Raw genomic sequence first — 20,903 nt, forward strand, 5'->3', positions numbered from 1 at the left:
AAATCCTGGCCCTGTTAGAAGTCAGTAGAAGTTCTGGATACTGCCACATTAAAAGCTCTATTAGCAACTAACAGCAAATGTGACTTCTTACATTTTGGAAAAGAATCAGGAGCAAAGGGGTTTAGATGTGAAATCACACACAGACGGTGTTTCAATGCATACAAAATGGAAACCACTTATTCTTTCAACGGTGCCTGTAAATCTTCTTCAGTAATAACAATTATTTAGAGGAAGTGCAGCAACACAGAATCTAAATAAGATCTACAAATTGTATTTTATGGTATGGTAATGTAGCATATTAAACTTCAGTCCATTTCTTTTCAGGCTCAATAGTCAATAAAAATATGATTTAATGGTGTGGGAGGTCTAATTTGCATTAAAAAAGAATGAGATAGGTGCCTTTGGGGTACAAAAGGAAAGGAGTGCACCCTCCCAGCTAAAAATAGACATTAAGGAAAATCATTTAGGCCTGCATTAAAACGTGTTTACTGTAAACTCATTTTTCTCTTCTATTACATACTCACGTTAGTTACAGATTAACAAGATATGCTTACATAACATGGAATAAAAACACAGCCAGAGGCAGAAACCAAACCCCCAAAGCAAGGATTCATTAAATTTATCATGGTAATGCTGCTTCCTCCTCAACAGTACTGAAAGTACTGGAACACCTGCCTTTGCGTTACATGGGTTAGAGGCACTGGATTATTCAGCATATCTCCTTACATCACCTAATCATGCTGACCAAATTAGCAAGGAAGTTTTGTTACAGAGAGATGTGGAACCCAATTACACTCCGAAGCACAGGGTATCTCCCCAGGCTGACACAGGTACAGAAGGCCTGTAATTCTTATGCTGTGAAAGGTTCAATGTTTCAGGGAAACCATTTATGAGCATACAATTGTTGGACTTCATCTTTCTTGGTACTGACATTCTTTGTAGCATTGAAACTAAAGGCCATGTTTGCAAGCTTCCTTGCTCTCTCTCTTAATATCACCTTCATAAAAACTTAAACAAATTCACATTCTGTACCACCAAAGACTTTCTGAATGCTACTGAGCAGAGAGAGACAATCATCCTGGATGATGTCCTATTAGCCACCTATTGGTGGAGGTATATTCACCTCCTATTAGCCTCTCTGGAGTAATGCTAGAAACTCTGAGTGTGAATAATTATTAGGAAAAAATTTCAGCATTTTTACCTATAGGTGCGGAATAAGACTGCACTGCATGGATGGACAAAGAGGAGATGAATTGTGCACTGTTTCCTTTCATTCGCTAATTGAATCTTGAGCCCACAACTGCTGAGATCACGAGCAGCTATCCAGCTGACTCCATGGTCCAGCCTAGCATGATTCATCTCTTTTTCATATCCACCTTAAGCTTCTCATCCGTGCTTTCTTGCAGTACTGTACAGCCTACTCTTTTCTTCCAAACAACTGCCATCTCCTCTTGTGACTACGGCCTCCTTTGCCTTGACTTGTACCTGGACTTCCACCGATACACGTCTTAATGCTGGGCCCAGTTTCTGAGAACAGCATGCATCTCCACTCAAGTTATCATTATCTCCTAATATGAGCTCTTAGCTCTTCCAGCTGTTCCTTGTAGCATTTAAGATCATCTACAGCAAAGATCCTTAATAAAGTGACAATTGCCAGAAGCATATAATGTACTCACTCTCCAAGGACCAGTAGCAAACACACAGACCGGGAGTACTTCCCAGAACACTGACAAAGCTGCGTGTCCTACAGTCAGGCTCCATTTTTTGACTTCAAGATAAATTATTTCACTGAGCTCTGTTCGGGAGTCCATCAGAGGAGTAACAACAGTGTAATCTAGTCACGTATGCATCACAGTGCTAGCCTGAGTCCCTTGCCATCACCTTGAACACTAACTCTATTCCCAAGTGTTTCAAAGCAGCGTCAAGAGTGATTGTGCTTGTCACCACAGAAGCAGCAATGACTGTAATTCTAGTTAAAAAAAAATAATCAAATGGATTTGAAATGTATTTCTGCAGTTTGAAGAGTCCAAGAGTTAAAATTTCATTCTTTGTGAATCGTATTTGGTGTTATCCAATACGCAGCACTTAAATTCCACAAGTAGACTGCTCCATATTACTCAGTTGCACATGCCCAACGGATCTAAAGCTCGTCTGCTCTCTCTTGTCCACTCAAAAATGCTACCACATAGTGACATGGCTGGCGTAGTACAGCCAAACGCTCCACAGGATGGCACTTTCACTTTAAGAAGGTGAGAGCAACTGTGGGGATGTGTAGGAAGGTGACTTCTGTTTCACATCATCTGTCTTCAAGAGATATTAATGCTTGTTACCGCAGCAGTCCGTAGCCAGCTGGAAAGACCCACCCCTCTGAGACAGCTCTGCCTTCGGCAGTGAATACAGAGCTATAACAGTGACAAAGGGTTCCCCTCATTGCCTTTCCTTTCTGGCATGTGACTTTTAGTCCTTGTTCTGTATTATGACGCCACGCTGCATGCATTAGCCTGTCAATTCACAGGCAGATTAGACGGAAGATTCCTCAAGATGTATCCTGGCTGCAATAATTTCATCTGATGCAAACTTTTGGTACAAAAATGAAGAACACAAACTGCCACGTGTTCCCATCCACCTGAGCTCAGCTACTTGCTTTTCTGAACGAGGCAACAGATTTACATCGTCAAAGGCTGTCTTTGTATGCAAACTGGTAGTTAACTAGAGTCTAGAGTGCAGCTTTAAATTTCCAGCCTTTGGGTGTCACAGGGGTTGAAATGGCTACTAAGCTTGTTCATTTACAAATGCAGCATTAGACTGCAAGTTTCTGAAAGTGTCATGGACCTATCACAAGTTACTTTCCGTACTAAATGGCACAGTCAAAACATTTCTTGAAATACTACAAAATAGCTGCTTCCTTGATGTGAAGTGGGCCCTGCTCACTGGTGAGGAAGCAGCTCTTTCCCAGCTGGGAGAAGCAAGCCACCATCTTTTAGGCAATAAAACCACTAGCAATAAATGTGACAGAAAAAAATTTCTGTTGGAAAGGCACTTTTTGGGTTTTCTTGTTTCTTAAAACACGTATTACTGGCTATAATCAAAGAAAAGACTGTTAAGTCTCTGTATTCCAGGCCAGTCAAGTATAAATTCCTATTTTCTGTCTCTGGTATAAGTAAATGGCCCGCTTCCTTCTTCATGACTGTATGCACCTTACCACTTGACCAAAACATACTGAACAACTGAGGAAATGCAATTTTTCAGTACCCTCTGTCATTCTCTGGCAATGCAAAAGGTTTCTCTCCATCTCTTGGCAAAGTATCTACAGACTGCTTTACAAAGAGCACTGCTAGCTCCTGCCTGTTTCCTTCACAGGCAAGTGTTCAACACACAGGTGCACGCTTGCATGTCCCGGATTTCATGAAATGGTATGTGCTTTCTGAAGACCGCCCATGCCAATGGATTATCAGTCCACAAAGTTTCATGTCCTGTTCCAGCAATGAAAAATATCCAGAAGCCTCAGGAATAGTGGAGGCAATCCAAAATGCCCAGTACGGATATAAAGCCAAGACTCCTTTTCACTTTTTAAATTAGATGTTGGTAGAAAATAAAATTAAACATCTGGAGAGCATAGATCAAAACCTACTATCCCCAAAGGGCATTCAGACAAAGAGAAATGGGGAATTTGGTGATCCTTAGCCTGCACCAGAAAAACCCAAGACAGAGTTTGCTAAATTGGGAGGCTTAGCAGAACCACTTCTGGCTTCTTAACTTCACTAGTAGCATTCCAAAGGAGACTAAACCAGTTCACTTTACCATTTCTATCTCCAGTGCAAAGTGTTCATAATCCCTCCTACTAAGTAAACATCACAGGGCAGCCATCACAGCAGTATACTTTTATCCTACTCAGTAACAGCTGTGTAATAAAGCATTCTCTCCTGCTCTCACCCTTGCCAGGCTCCAACTTTTCGTACTGCTTTGTGTCACTGTAAAAAAGCAAAAAAAAAAAAAATCAGCAGCACCTTTGGAGCTCAAGAACCCAAGCAGTGGTTGGGAAAGTTCTAAATTTAAAATTCTAAAATTTGAAAGCATTTAAAAAAAAAAAAAAACAAAGAAAAAACACTAGTATTGCTTCAGATAACCAGTGCGGCATCACAGGATAGTATCTGATGCCAGCTATTCTGGCAATGTCAGTAAAGATGTCTCCCAAACCTGATAAACACCTTTAGTATCAGAGCTAATAACTTCAAAGGGCTTAGGATCGCTAAAAGCTTTGGGAAGGAAAAGCATTTAAATACTCATGTGCAAGCTATGCAACTATAAGCTGTGCTGGGTGAGCTCAGGGGCAGCAGGGCTGGCTGTGCTCTCGGCTGCTGCCGGGATGCCTACTGTGTGGCTGTGCCGCGGGCCAGCTGGGGTTGAAGATTCCAGCCTGCTGGCCCTGACAACATGTTCGCAGGAAACAGAGCCCATCTCCTCCAACACAGTTTTTTTCCCAGGAATTGGCCTATATGGAATAAAATAAATAAATTGCAAACATTTTGTGAAGGGGAAAAAAAAAGAAGTCACTGCTGTACATAACTTGGGGGAGCAGACGTTTTTCCATTAGCTCACTGTTCTCTGCTACACTGGCTCTTTTTACATTTCTTGTTTGTGGTATGTTCATTATAATATTTTCTTCCTAGGGTAAACTTCAGCATGTTACTGCGACAGCAAGCAGCCCACTCCAGCCCCACTGTGAGTACAAGGAATAGTTATCCTAGTCATTTTTCTTTAAAAGCTCCTTTAAATTAGCCTTAGGTCTACCTGGTGAGGTTCACAGACTGTGCTTACCAGGCATTTAGCCAATCTTAGATCATGTTACCAGACCTACTTTGCTGTGAGTGGCCATATTTGGTAAAGTATTGGGTCAGTCAAGAGGCTAAATTGTCAGATATAAAGTACAAGTGAAGACAAACAAAGTGGACATTGTAGTTAAAAGTAAAGCTTAAAATAATATAGCAACAGGAGCTGGAAGACTAGAACTCTTATTAAAACTGGCTTGCAGCATTCTAAAATGCTCTGTATAAACAAAGCATGTGATTATTACCGCCTGGAAATATAATCACACATGCTTCAGATAAGAAATCACTCCAGTTACCCAAAGAGCTTAAAACTATTAGAACTATTTCTCTTCAGTACCGACATGCTTTGCTCTCTAGGTCAAAAGTGATCTTATAAAAATGCCAAATGAAGGTAAAGTTTGGTCATAAATTTGAAACACCTCAAGTACATTTTCCTTAGCCAAGCAGCATGACTGTGTTTTCTAAACAGAAAGGACGAGTACTGGCATGATTTCAAAAGGGAAATGAAGGGTAGAAATAGTGCCTAGATCAGACATTTCTCTTGGTAATACAAGCAGTATCATCACCAGTAATCTCTAACATTCCCATTGTTGTCTTCCTACAACAAGAGGTGGAAGGAGTTAAGCAGCTTTACCAATGCCACAGAAATTCTTTCTCTCCTCTCAAAATTGAATTCAAGCTCTCAGTCATGAAAAGTAGGATAAAACAGGCATCTGGGCTGCATAAAGACCACCATTCCTGGAACTGTACCATAGCATCATGTGCACTGCGACACCTTTACCAAGTACTACTTGAAATGACCTGCTTCTTAGAATTGGGGCCAAGAATAATGTTTAGGATTGTAAATGTTAAAGCCCAACGAGAATACTCTCTCCTTTTAAGAAGCTATAACATTTCAAGAAGACTGGGAGGTTATTGTTAAAAGGGACCAGACAAGCTGTGTTAATCACAGTCTGCTGCAGAACACTTGAAAACAGAGTATGCCTATTAGTATTCCACACAGAAGTATGAAAAAGTTAGGGAACTTGCTTAGAGTGACAAGATGAGTCATTGACTGAAAAAGGACAAGTCTAAGGTAAGTCTGAGAGAAATCTACAGCATACTGGTATGGCTCTTCCATGAATATGAAGGTATTCCAGATGCAGGCGTCAGAACATTACGCTCAGCGCTTGTTGTTTTCTGCAGGTGGGGTGAGCTGTAATGCAAAAGCATGTGACTACCTCTACCATTTTTAACCATGTATTTCTATTTAATGTTGTTTATGAAATATCTTTATGTTGGAAGCTATTAACTCCTTACAAGTATAGCTGTTCCTCCTTCCTCCTCCTTCCAGATGGGAAAAATTCCAATCCAGAGGCTCAGTGATACCCTTTTGGACTATTCCACTCATCAGCTCCAGCATAAGAACTAACCCACTTAAAAGAAGTTGTCTAATTATTCAGGCACTGTGCCCTTTTATACAGATAGTAAGGTGTACCCTGAAACACTTGCATCTCTCCCCACCCTTCAGGATACCAGACCACAGTGACTTTGAAAGAAGAAGAGAATGGGCAGTACCTTGCTAAGAGCTCATTAAGCTGCATCCATAACAATAACTGACTTCATTAATGAAATCACAAAGCGGTCACAGTATGTATTTTCAGAACATCAATCCTGATTCAAGTCCAGTTAAAAGCAACCATGAAAAAAAGACTTAAGAAAAAATATGACAGAACAGACAGAAAAGTTACAGCTTATAAAAATAAATTCTGTCTAAAAGAATTAATTAACACCTTTGAGAAAGGCACTTGATTTACATGGAAAAGCAATCATAGCAACTCACAGCTAGGTTATGGCAAGCACTGGGTCTTTATTGCTTTTACAATACACAGCAGCAAAAATGTAACTGCCTAGAACTACCGGCAGGATGATGGCCAGCAGACACCTGACTTCTCATCATAATAAACTCCATCTTTTTTTGCTCCACACCAGTCTCCTCTGCAGCCTTAAATCATGATCATAAACCGAATAAAGCAAATCTTGCTAGTGATTTTGAAGCCCACAGCACACCACTGAAATTTACACGCACACAAGCCATTAAGTGAACACATGATTAATTTAAAGGATGATGCATTCTATGCCGTAACTTCTTTTGTTCTTTAATAGTTACATCACACTGTAACAAAAAATGTCACATATTTTGTGCTAGAACTGAAGGCTAATTGGCAGGAAATGGCCCACAAAACCAGCTTTAAAAATATTTGCTGAGAAGTAGGGTGAGACTGCTGGGTTTTATGTGAGAATTGTCAATTATACAGATTAGCTAAATGGGAATTTGAAAGGTTCTCCTGCATACAGAATAGCAAATTATCAGAAACGTTTCAGTGGGCTCTGCCCTTTTTTCCATTGCAAACGGTAGCAGACACATCCAAGAAGCAATCACAGCATTCATGTGTAATTTCAGGTGCACAACTGTGGGCCCAGTTGTGGAAGAAAAACTGTCTCTTAAGAGCAAAACTGCAGGGTCAGATATTTCTGTCAGTCCTGAAATGTAAATAGCAGAGTGTGCTGTGCAATTCTGTTCCTCACCAAATGTCCTACATAAAACCCTTTCATGAGTTTGGAGATTGCCTCTGGGTAGAGTTCATTCAGTGTTCTCTTTTCCCTTAATGTGCCCTGCTGTAGCATATCTGCATGAGTGTCTCAAACTGACAGGCAACCTACAAGTCCTTGGGAGACCCAAATAGTCAAGGATAAAATGAGTAGAGGACTTACTCTTTTTAATAATGTTCACTTAAACCCCAGCAAAGATTGGAAAGTTCACAATCTAAATAACTCTGAATACACAGTTTTCCAAGTTTTATTACAGGGAAAAATGTAGGAAAAGGAGAATGAAAGTAATTGTCCTTATCAACTACCTTGTTAATGAAGAACTAACTATCCTCTTCTTTTAAAAGCGTGTTTTAGCAATTACTGAAGTTTTCTGTGTATTATGGAAAAATAGAGGCTAGCTGAAAAAAAATCACACTAGTCCAGTATTTTATTCATTATACTGAATCAAAAAAGCGGTATTTAAAAATTGGCTAGGAGAGATTGGCAGATTTTCTGATGGGATAAGATTTTCAACTACTGATTACAACTACTCTGTTAATACTTATGTAATCTCATTCACCGCTTACCAGCTTGTAGCCAAATTTGTTCAAGAGCTGTCCACAGTTGCATAGGTCCTTGCTTCATTGCACTGCTCTGCATAGTTACTTCAGACATGGCCTCTTCCAGTCGTGATGCAGCAATAGAAGAGGCTCGCTGTGATCCTATGGAACAAACGAACAAGAACAATAATACATTTTGTACTTCTTTGCAATATTTCTTTGACTTATTAAGACAGTAGGTCCAATTCTCCACTCTTTGCATCAGTTTTACATAATAAGAGCTCCACTGAGTTCTGGCACAACCAACTGGAGAACCATGTTTTATAAAAGATTAATTTACTAAAAAAAACCCACTAAATCATCCCAGGACTGCAGCTCAAACAAGTGAATTAAGAGACCGACAGTAATTTCATAAAGGTCTGCTCAGCATTCATCAAGGAAGCAACTCCATTTTGTTCATTTGGAAAGCAGAACTCTACCATCAAGTATTTCCCATGAATACTTATTTGCAACCCATATCATAAGCACATCATCACTATACAATTACAAAATATGGCCCACTAATGTAAAAATCTTAGTGCAGCATTACAGAGTAGCTTGGCATCATTCACACAGCACACGCATTTTAAGTGACATCAATATTGTTCTACTGGTTTAGGGTCAGCATGGTTTTTCATTTAACCTTGGGTAACAGAGATCTCAGTGCTTTGACTATATTAACTTTTAGTATGTGTTGTAACATTTAAGGAAGAACAAAGTATTTGGTGCCTACATCTCTGGGACAAAGCATTGCATCAAAAGCTACTCCCCAAAAGAATGTATGGGCAGTGACCACGTTCTCCAAGACAGCAAGTGAGATTATATTGGTGAGCTGAGCTCTCAGAGGGGTATTAACAGGATGGCAACAAAATAAGAAGCTACAAAATGAGATTTCAGAGTTGGCTTTGCAAAGCTATGGGAAATAAATATTTTAATATACATAGGTTTAATGTGACTTCAAGATTGATAAGATCTTTCTCTGTGGAACTGCTGTGACACTGGTGCTGATTAGCATTACTCTTCAAACTAACCTTACAGGCTGACCTTGTAGACCACAGGATCACAGAGTTAAAATCCCACTTTCTCCCACTTGAAGGAGCCACAGAGCCTAGGAACTGTTACTTGGAGAAGCTGGGAGGGCTCTGACCAACGGAAGGGACAGAGGAGCAAAAAACCTGTCATGGGGCATATGCATTAAGTGGTACACCTGAGAGGGCTACCATGCTTTTCCAGCTGGAGGGTGCTGGAAGATTTCCAAACCGCACCTCCTCACCAGCAGACCATCACTGCTGGCGAGGTTGCTGGCTGGCAGAGCAGCATGGTCCACTGGCTGGTGTCCTCTGAACACTTTGTTGGGACCCAGCCTTCTGCTAAGTGTGTGGGGAGGCACACTTCTGCCTCGTACTCCTCCATAAAGACACTCGTGCAGCACTGGGCAGGATATGCCCTGCAGCTTTTACCTAACCAGAGGCATCGCTGCCTGCCTCCAAGAGTGCCAAGAGTGTCATGGCTAGGGAGAGGCTGCAAGTGCAATTCGAAGCCTAAAACTGCTATGGGAAATATTTGTCCCATTATCTCACTGCTAACTAATGCCATTCATTTTAAGCAGAGGAACTTCAAAACAGCCCTGCAGCACAGGCACCTCCCACAGCTTCCTTGGAAAATGCAAATGTGCTCTTCCTAGATGCATTTCTTAGATTCCTACATACTTTCAAAGACATTCCAGATCTAAGGTTCCAAGAGATGACAGTGCAGTAATGTAGCAATTAGGCTTAAATGGTACGATAAAAGCCATTCTGCTTAGCACAGGGAATGCAATAAATTTAACAGTTTATTTAACAGATAGGTCTTCAGCCTGTTTCACTGTATGGAATTCCTTCCTCCTGCCCCTTCATGCTCCTCTCCTCCATTCCTATCTGCACCTGGGAGAAATTTCTCCAGAATTCCCAGCCCTGACCCCCAGCCATCCAAACCTTCTTCGCAGCGCAGAGGCAACAAGAACACGGCTATGTTGATTGCCAGTGATGTTACCAGGAGCGCTTTGGAGTTAGGGCAGACCTCTTGAATTCTAGATTGGCAAACTTTGAAAGAACTATGTGGGCTCTGGGGATTTTGCAGTCAGCCTAACCAGATTCTTGTATTAGCACTCCTGATCACGTTAGCATGCTTTGAAAGCAACTTTCAGTATTACATTTCTCTGCCAAGACTACTCCTCTTTCAAGGAGGCTTTTTAGAGCAGAGTTTCTTGCAAGCACCCAGATGTAATGCTGGTCTGACTGCATTAGGTGGGCAGATGGGCTGGTGTTTCATTCACATCCTTATAGAGCTCAGGGAAATCCTCTTTTCCTTGCAAGTCAATCCAAGGACACTATGTCACTGTAAGGCACCTTTGTGCATCCTGGAGAGGTTCACTCACTGCTATGAGGTTGAACAGGCACTTAGGAGCTACTACTGCACCCTTTCTTCACAAAGCAGGCTTTACAGGAGTATCACTATGAGCTAGTGGCACTCTAAAGAATACAAGTTAGCTTCTCCTCTCCTCCTTTTCTTCATTAACCAGGTAGTTGCCAAGAGGGGAAAGCCTGTGATTTGAGACTGATCTTGCCCATTGTTGTGGGCTTCAATCTGCACAGCCATAAAAAGGTAACCCAAGTTACTTAGCAATTTACAGTGGAGAATCTTGGCATTTAACAGCCTTTGGCTTTCCAGTCCTTTGATGTTTATTTTCTTTTTCATTTCAGACTACACAAGGAAGCAAACCACACTAGGCAGAGACCATCTGATCCCTTCCTACCCTGCCCAGCCTCAGACCCAGAAACATTCCTTGTTCTAGACACACGTCAGATGAAAAGGCTCTCTTCATCCTAGCCAATACCTGCATATTTGCTACTGCTGTTCTTACCTGTCTCTGCTGCAATGCTCCTTAAAACTTGTCTGCCCAAATAAGCTCTGTAAGAGAAGGTCTTTGCCAGCCTGGCCCTTCTGGACCGAAAGAGCACAGGTCTGAACTTCAGGCAAGCAATATGGTGACTCTGGGAGTGGGCTGCAGCCTACGGGAGCCAGAAAAAGAGTATACCTCTAATATTCACTGTCTCCAGAGAAAGAAGGTAGGCATGTATTGTGCCAGTATGGCTCTGACCTCAGGGTGGTGGAGGGAGCTGGAAAAACTTCAAGCAACATTACAGAAAGGTCTCTGAATGTCTCATTATAAAATATCTCTTCCTAAAGAAATGTAGATCCTTACATGACAAAAAAACCTCAAAACTTGTCTCACAGGACTTTAATGTCATGCCTTGAAATAGATGCAAATGTTGGCATAAGAAGGTATCACATCAATTTGTTATTTTAGTGCAGTCTCTCTTTTTAACAACTCCGCCAGACAGAATATAAACTTCACATTTTACAATAAAGCCCTCCACACATTTTGGAAAGAAATCATAAAGATAAAAAAAAAGATTTTGTTGTGATGAGTTCTGGGTATAAGCAATACAAAATAAATCTAAATAATTTTAGAGCACTGTTCTAGTGTTATAAGACCTAGAAGGACCAAGTTTAATATTTTGCATCTATGAAAAAACTGCTATCAAAATAGAAGTGCACCTCAGTAGATTTACTAGGCTTATGAGAAACACAGAATTCCCTAACCTAAAATCACTTCAGGCAAAAGCATTATACGATAAGACTATATCAGAAAAAGAATGAAACAGCAAGACAGCTGACTGATATCAGTGAATTTAGCTAGGAACACTGTTTCAGTGAGGAGAAGATGAAGAAAATAAAGGGCAATTAATCTTCCTGGCAGCAAACCTAAAACTCCAGCACAGCAAATAATCTCATTGTGGTCTAACTGAGGGAGAGGCCAGTTTCAAACCCAGCTGCAGTAATCTCCCCCTTCAGTGACGAGACCAGAGATCACTGAGTGCCTGTGCATTACAGCAGTACTACCACGTGCTCCCAGGGGATTTCAGGATGGAAACCAGAAAGCGATGCAAAAAAATGAAAAAAAAAAAAAATCAGACCTCCTCCCTCCTTCAAAGCAGCCAGCCTCAGCTGCAGCTCTGGGAAGGCAAAAGGGCAAGCAAGGCTAAAGCTGTACTATTCAATCTCACTTCCTACTGTCTTCAAAGGGGCTCCCAACCAGGACAACAGACTGAGAACAGCAGCACCTACAGCCTGCAGAGCAGTGAGCCACAGATCCCTAGTGAAAACAGCCAGTGCTAGTCCCATGCTAAGTTGGATGGTGTAATTTCAGTATGAACCGCATCCTTACATCCATCATGGGTGCAAATGTTAGCATGGAAACCTAGATTCTCAAAGTGGAGGAGGAACACATTTGCTGGCCAAAACTAGACTGCATTCATTGCAAATCCCTTTATGTGTGTGAAAAGCTGGTTTAAAGCTTGTACTTTACATTTATTTGCTCTTTCTGGCAGGCAGTACCATGGTATGCAGCACTTTCTACTGAACTACAGCTGCTCCATTGCAAGCTAGCTGCTAAAACTGGGCTAGGAGGAAGCTGGAACAGGTAACCAACCCAGATGCTTTTTGAGGAGAGTACTACACAGAGACCAAACATGCTTGAGTTTTGCTGTGATTTCAGAGGAGGTGCTGCATGTCTGCAGCAGAGGAGCAAGCATCCAACCCGACCTTGAATGTTTTCAGGGATGGGGCTTCTACCACCTCTCTGGGCAACCTGTTCCAGTGCTTCACCACCCACAATGTAAGAAAATTCATCCTTGTATTTAGTCAGAATCTACCTCTTTTAGTTTAAAATCATTAGCACTTTTCCTATCGCAACAGGCCCTGCTAAAAAGTCTGTCCTCATCTTTCTCATAAGCCCTGTGTAAGTACTGAAAGGCTGCAATGTCTCCCTGAAGTCTCTCTTCCACAGGCTGAGCAACCTCAACTCTCTCAGCCTCTCTTTACAGGGGAGGTGTTCCATCCCTCTGAACACTTTTGTGGCCTTCCTCTGGACCTGCTCCAACAGGTGTGCTGAGGGCTTCAGAGCTGGACACAGTACTCCAGGTAAAGTCTCAGCAGAGCAGAGCAGAGCAGAGCAGAGCAGAGGGGCAGAATCACCTCCCTCGACCTGCTGGCCACACATCTTTTGATGTAGCTGAGGATGTTGGCTTTCTGGACTGTGAGCACACATTGCTAGTTCACGTCCAGTGTTTCATCTACCATAAGCTCTAAGCCCCTCTTCTCAGGGCTGCTCCCAATAACTTCATCCCCTGGCCTGTAACAATACTGGAGGTTGGACCAATCCAGGTGCAGAGAGACTCATCTCTGCAAAGGGTAATAAAAGGGAAACAGAATAAACAGAGTAAAAATTACATAAATACGTGTGTATAGAATCAGTAAGATTACAATGTCATAGATATAAAACCTAAGTGTTTAACTCTACAAACAAAAGAACAGACACACTGAAAAATGTTTTGATTTTTGAGTGTTTGCATTCACAAGACCTAACCTTGCAATACTTTTTAACCATTGGTGGGTGTAAATGGGTGTTAAAGACAGAATTTAATACAAGTCACGTATTTAACACATAAAAACTTGTCCTCCACCTCAGCCATATGTGCTGAGCCTGCGACTTCAGTTATATCAATTCCAAACGTTCCAGATTAAGACTCAGACAAACCCTAATTCCTAGCTCCAAAGCATGAGGCTTGTTTAAGTGTTAGTTTTCACATTCTTCTTTGCCAGTTTGTAAGTCTGTGAGGTTCATTTTTTTTTTGCAAGCATTTCTCTATATACACAAGGATAAAAAATTGCTTCCCTAAAAACCACCCAAATTAAAAGGCAAGTTTCTCACATAATCACCTGATTTTTTTGAGTTAGGGTTTTAAAGGAAGCACCAACTATCATGAGACTTACGATAAAATCACAAGCCAGCAGCATTCTCTGAAAGCCTCCTTTCCCCTTCCTGCCAAGATTAGCTTTGATGTCTCAGTTATTTCCATCTGACTGTATCTGTTACTGTGAATGTGTATTTACCATATAGTAAAGAATCACAAGGTTTATGTACAAATCCCAAACCAAATCACCTTCTAATAGAAATTGACACTCTCACTCAGCTTTCCAAAACCACAATAATAGCTCGCTTGATCAAAACATCTATCTAAAAAGGATTAAATTTGAGAGGGAAAAAAGGAAGACAACAGAAAAAAGAGACTATATCACACAACTTCTTGCAGGAATGTAATCAATTCCCATCAAACATCTTTCATGCTTGCCTCAGAGAGCTCTGGAAAAGAAAGCAGGAACCCATATCTTTGTTTTATGCATGGGGCAGCTAAGGTACAAACAAACCATGGTGACACCTTCCGCAGCAGAGATATCCCTAGAGACAGGTATGGACCTCCTGACCACCATCCCAGCAACAAACAAGTGTAGAGAGCCTGTGTCCCACGCCTGCACAAGCAAATGAAACATTCCTCTCTTGCAAAAGCATGCATTTAGGATGGGAAAGCAGACATCTTGTTTTCTCACCAGAATCAGTATCATGAGCATCTGGGAGAGTGAGATGCAGTCCATTGTGCTTTTTGATCACCGGTGTTTCAGTCACACTACTTCCTTCCTCAGAGCCACTGTAAAGAAAAAAACCCAAAATCACAGTTACCTACCAAAAGAGAGGGACAACATTTCCCTTGAAGGAGGCAATAGTCTCGATGAGTTGGCTGTGGAACCGAAAACTAAAGCTTCTCAGCTGCAAGCAATCTTCTTCTTGAATGGTTGTTTTAACATCTGCATCCTGGCAATACACAGGAAACTCGGGGACAACAGTGCCCAGCAAGAGCTCCAGGGCAACATGCTATCAGTTTATTTAGCTGTTGGAAGTCTTTACTGGACAAGGAACATGTTGGCAGCTAGAAGCGACCCAGCCAGCAGCCTCCTCATGGCCAGAAAGAACCACAATCCCTTGGGCTCATCTGCAGAAGGAGTTGCTTACAGGTCTGCTGTGCTGATTGTTTTGAAACAGACCAATTGCCACCTTCCACCCCAGTGTAAAATCCTTCATTTCAAAGGGATTATTTACTCCTCTCCACCTTTGTTCTGTTCACACAGAGAAGGAAGATAAAAGCTACCCCATATCACTACTTTTTGAAAATAAGACCATCTGGTCTGCTCTTCTACTAGTCCTGAGAGAAGAGATCTTTCAAAGAAAACTTAAAAAAAATCCATGTGACTAACAAAAAATCACTTAACACAGACCTCCTGAGCCCTCCTGTCACCACATCGCCTGCCATCCCCCTAGGATCAGGCGGTGATGATATCTCCTCTCATCATCCATTACGGGACAAAATATCAAAAGGAAAAGTGACTGCCCTGGCCACTTTTTCTGGCACACTTCCAAGCCTTCATCAGCTTAGCCTTTGTACAATATTCCTCCCAGGAAACAAGCTGTCATGAAGTTATGACTGCTGTGGATGCCCCATCTTCCAAGTCTGATGAGTCCTCTGGTTGAGATTCCAGAGGATTCCCTTGAATTTGCATTAATCTAGCAGAATAATTAGCTTGGGATTGCTATTTAGTTTTAAGCATGATTATTCTGTTATCACAGAAAACAACAGCAAAAGATAAACCAAGTCTTGTCCTTCCGAGCTAACAATCTAGGACTGAAAGTCATTTCCTGTCATTCATCATAGTGGCAATCATACTTACAATACCAAATTAAGCTTTTACTTGGGCTTTGGGATCGAACTTTATGGCTTCTATTAAAGGACCCTGAATTCTGGGGCTTTTGACTATTTGTACTAATCTCCAGCCTTGACTGGGCCTCTCTGTCTTTCATACTGCTTTTCATGCTCATATTCCATTTGAGACTATCATGTGGTGACAGATATGAGGGAAAATTCAATTCTCTGTCCTGTGCCTAAGCCTTGCCTACCCAGGATTAATCCAAGTATAAGTGCCCTGGCTGGGAGCTGCTGGTGGAACTGCAGGGGCACTTCTGTCTTCTTGGTGTGTTGTGTATGCAGGAACACAGCAGCTGCACTTCAAAATATCACTCCTGTGAAGCAAGTGCCACTTTAGCGCAGTAGCCTTCACCACAAAGTCACTGTTCAGGCACATGGCTGGTTTATACGCTATCCTCCTGCACAAAGGGCAGGTGATGAGATTGGTGGGTGGCGTAAGTTTGGCCACAGTAAAAAAACTGGCCGCAGGAGAGCAGCATTCAGAGGTGGCTTGATGAATTGGACTCAAGTTAACAAAATGCACCTCAGTACAGTCAACAGCATGGCCTTTTAACTGGGAAAAGACTGAAATCCCAGCCTGAAAACCAAGAGGACCGCCACTCCCAATGCTTTATTTGTTATCCTGGAGAAGGGCTGAAAATGAACTGCTGTTTCAAAGCTGCACGACAAGGCCTTCAGCCAAGAAAGCTTTTCCATGCAACACAGAATGGACAGTAGCCAGATGATTTGCCTTCCGCATACAGCACTGGAAAGGCTGACAGTGGGGCACACTGCCACTCCCTGCCCGTGTTCTTAAAAGGTATTTGAGACAGTGGATAAAATAGTGACAAAAATTGCTGAAGGGGACACTTTGATTTTGAGACTCTGCAGAGGCACCAGTTTATCGGAGAAAAGACAAGAGAGGACTTGAGCATGGCATACAGATAGCTGCCCAGGGAGAAAATACTGGGGCCTGAAAGACTCTTTTAGTCTAGCTGAGTCATAGCAAGATTGCAAAGCTGGGAAACTTAGGCCAGATAAATGCAACCAAATGCAACCAAAGTGCAACTTAATTGTGAGACGATAAGCTACTGATTGAACTAGCAGAATGTTGGACACAACAGCTCTCAACTTTATGTAAATACAGGCTTCTCTTTCCCAAGAAGCCCTAAAATGTGTCTGTGTCCAAGTCTCGCTGGTGAGAATTCTCCTCAAGTTCCTTTGCAAGCCCATCCCGGAATATTTTACATATTTGTTAGCTGATACTGCTGCAATTTGCTTCCTGGGGTTCCTGGGTCACTGAATGCAGTCTGAAACTGCAGGTACCAAGTTAATTCTTGTTACCTTTCAAGCAGTACTTCCAAACAGAAAATGCTTTATGATGTATTTTTTGAGAAAGCCAAAAAGGCCCACTGGGAATAGCAGTGAAACATACATTAGAATTCCTAAAACCAAAAGCAAAGCAATTTGTTTTGTTTAGGCTTCTATGGCTAAAGCTTATCAAAAGCTTCTAAAGCTATCACATCTTGGGATTTTAAGTATAACAGTCAAAGCACAGCTTGGGATCTGAATGCAGTCCAAATGGCTGAGCCATTTATTTGTCTGTTTTTCAATGTACTCCCTTCAGTCTTAGGCTTGCAGCCCACCCTCCTACCCCCACAAGAGCAAATTTTTCAGTTATAATTGTTCAGTGTAGATTTGATCAGCTTCATGAGGACTACTCATGGGTATAAAGATTATTCATGTGAAAGGTACATGATTGAATCCTTAGCTAAAGAGACTACGGCCTAAGGAAATCAATGATTCCAGCCTGTAAGAGAGCATTTCTCTGCTGCTATGTAAATATCTTGATTTTTGTGTTTGGTCAGCTGCTCATTAGCTAAATCAACAAGGAATTATGAATAATCCCTCAAGGACAACTTGTATATAGACATGCATCATTCTGTACATATACTTCCGGTGTTTATAAAGCTTAAATAAATGCATACAGAAATCAGGGAACAATACAGGCATTGTGAGTTTGCTGTCATGGCTGTTGCCATCAAGCATGCTGTCCTCTCCATCAAATACAACCTCTATGGACATTATAAGTGAGAGATAAGTACAGTCTTGGGATAATGTTCTCAAGACAGTTGTACAGTTGTATCACGACTAGGATAATATCCAAAGAGTGTGAGAAGGAAGAAAATCCAACCTGGTAACTTTCACACTTTCTAAACTTTTCATAGGAGAAGCAGATGAGAGGGAGGGAACAAAAAGGGAACCTAGCACTGTCTAAATGCAAATTTACTAGGATGAGGGAAGGAAGAAAGCTACTACATTCTTCACTCCTTTCCTTGACCAGTTAGCATAAGGCTATGCAACCAGCGTGCAACCACAGTATATGATAGAGACTTGGCTGTGTACCTTTCCTTGGCTTACTCAGTTCAGGACTTTGTCACCCCCCCACATTCCTGGGTGGTGCTAACTATTGCAGGCTGTGAACAATTGCTGACAGATACTCAGCACTATTAGGAAAAAAAAGAAGAAATATACTCTCCATTCTGGACATCTGAATACGGACAGAGATGACTAGACATTCAGATCAGAAACTCTTGGTTCAAGCTGCTTCTTCAATCTTAAATTCTTGAGGATCTGTTTTGTTGTTGTTGTTTTAATCGTGGCTATTAAAATCACAGCTAGAAAGATTACTCATGTTTCTTTTTAAACAGTAGAGTTTATAACCCTTTTTGCAAAAGGGATGCTTAAGTACCTAGACAAGTAAAGAAGATAACTGCATTTCCATTATGGAATCTGAACGTGTTACTGGAGAAAGCCTACCTGTGCTGTAAAACGTTATATACCATCTGCCACATCTGCAACATATGTCTACATGTCACCAGAGCCTCACTGGGTCCTTTATGTATCCATTCCAGTTTTATTTTGGTGAAGAGTAAGCTGCAAGATAAAAAATAATAACTTATATTTTATTGGCAACTTGTAAATATGCATTTTTACTTGTTTTGTATGTGCAGCAATAAAATAAAACACCATAGCAGAAAACATTTCATTTGGCTCAACTTTGATTCCCCACAATGAGATGAGAGGATTAACAATATTCCTCAGCTGCAGACAAATTTGCGTCACAAAGCTGGCAGGACAGTGTTAAAAGCAATGCACTGCAAAACTAACAAGGTACAGCATACAGTGAACCTAATTTTATTTTGGACAGCATTAAAAACAGAACAAAAAAAATTGCCATAATACATATGCCAGACTGTTTTCTTAGTCTGGAATCTTATAGCACTAGCTTATATAATACATTTCAGACAAAAAAACCCAACACAGTTAATGTATGCAGACAATTACGTAATGCCTCACAGGAAGGAAAAGCTTTTCCTTAACCCCAGCTGGCAATCATCTCGTGCCCCTAGGCAAGACAGATGATAGCCCTTGTACATTCTTGTTCTAGGTAGTGTAACTGCTGCTACTGTTCTTATACCTAGAGAACATGTTCTTACACAGACCACTGGAATTTAGCAGAACTAGGTCAAGCAGAGGTTAGGAGACAGATTTGGCAATGACACAATCTACCACTTGCTGCTAGCATGGCTTTTAATGCCGTGCTCACAACACCTATTTGTTTTTTTAATTGCTAAGACAACTGAATTTATTTCCTATTTACTAATGTAAATTTACTTCTCTGCTTTAAATGTGTTCATAAATGCCAAGATCTACACATATGGCTAGCAATTAATCCACTAGATGCACATATATGTACATACATGCACACAACTTAAATAGCTGAACGTTAGAAGTCCCCAAACCAGTCCTGTGAACATGACCTGCAGGATTCTGGAGAATCCAAACAGCTTCAGAAAGAGACAACAGCAATTGCACAGATGATGTTAGAGAAGGCTTTGGAGCTGAATAATTCACTTGCGGTAATTAGAAATCTGCACCCAAGACTCTGTGGTACACATCTACTGTAATGTACTAAAATTCTGCACTTAGAAATGTTAGGGCTTTTTGAGGGGCAGGATGACGCCGCCAAAATGCGGCCCAACTGTCAACTGGTACAGGGAAGTCTTCTCATGGCTGCTGCTACGGTTTGACCTCACAGGACAACTATTCAACTAAACTCCCCAGGTACAAACTTAGGCTAGGAAAGGAAGATCAAGATCAAATGAATTTGTCCTTGTCCTTAACTATTTTATATCCATGTTCTACGTTTACCTTTGATTTTCTTGTTACTGATGTAAGAAAAACAAATAAAAAATCCCCTGCTCTTAGAGATGCTGACCTCCTAACTGAAAGGAAGTGCCCTTATTATGACTCACGTAGTTATTTTTGGTCAAGATCCATGGATGGATCAAACATTTTTGCTGGGACAAAGAACACAGCAGTAGAAGCACTCTTAACAAAAATGAGACTGAATTCAAAGGAGTGGTTAGCAACAGAAACTAGCCAGTGATCACGCTGCTCCGCACCCCTTAGCTACCTGGGCTAATAAGAACAAAAATTTTTAAATGCAACCCAGTATAGAATCAAACACTTAGGAGCAGGGGATACATATCACTAGAAAGCAATGGGAGGTTATATCCTGGACTGCAACGGTATTATAAAAGATAGCTTCACAAACTTCAGGTTCCTGAATAACAATGCAGTTAAGAGGTCAGGCACCCTTTAGCATCCATATATGGAAGCACAATCAAGCAGAAGCTGGAAGCTGTGGTTATTCCTGTTCACAGCATCAGCAAGAGACCACAAGCTAGCAGCTCTTGCTCTTTAACTCCAAAAGAAGACTAAAAATGGAATGAGGTTCAGAAAAAGGTTATGCAAGTGATCCGTGGGCTAGGAAAACGTATATCATGAGAGGCTTAAGAAGCTCAGTTTATTTGGTTTAACCAAGAAGCAGCAAATAAATTATTTTGCCCTAGCCTGCTAACACCTACATGGAGAAATATCTAATTGTGAGTCTTTGATCTAAAACAAAAAGTATCAGAAAATCCAAGGATTTGCTGGAAGCTGAAACTAGTCAAATGGAGATTTTTAAGTAAATGCAGACATGTAAGTATCAAAGAAACTAATCTTTGCAGCAAAAACCTCGTGTAGACAGTAAATTCTACGGTCTTTAAAGCTTTTCAGCAAGACAGGATTAACATCCAGAAAGCAATGGCAACGCACAAATAGAAGCTATGGGTTTGATGCACAGGCTTGTGAGTTAGAGTCTTTGGACTGTGCTG

At 41.2% G+C, this 20,903-nt stretch overlaps 1 protein-coding gene across 3 annotated transcripts in view; it reads right to left on the reverse strand.

The window, feature by feature from the left end:
* TTC7A (tetratricopeptide repeat domain 7A) overlaps positions 1 to 20,903 on the reverse strand; it is a 178,223-nt gene that overhangs the window by 42,103 nt on the left and 115,217 nt on the right. For all 3 annotated transcript variants that reach the window (XM_069852629.1, XM_069852628.1, XM_069852630.1), the window contains exons 16-18: positions 18,499 to 18,615; positions 14,492 to 14,589; positions 7,988 to 8,122 (exon numbers count right to left, since the gene is read on the reverse strand). In XM_069852629.1, the coding sequence (XP_069708730.1) occupies positions 7,988 to 8,122; positions 14,492 to 14,589; positions 18,499 to 18,615 (350 nt within the window). The remainder of the gene's footprint in view (positions 1 to 7,987; positions 8,123 to 14,491; positions 14,590 to 18,498; positions 18,616 to 20,903) is intronic.

This window comes from Phaenicophaeus curvirostris, chromosome 2, assembly GCF_032191515.1.
Source record: "Phaenicophaeus curvirostris isolate KB17595 chromosome 2, BPBGC_Pcur_1.0, whole genome shotgun sequence".
Lineage (NCBI taxonomy): Eukaryota > Metazoa > Chordata > Aves > Cuculiformes > Cuculidae > Phaenicophaeus > Phaenicophaeus curvirostris.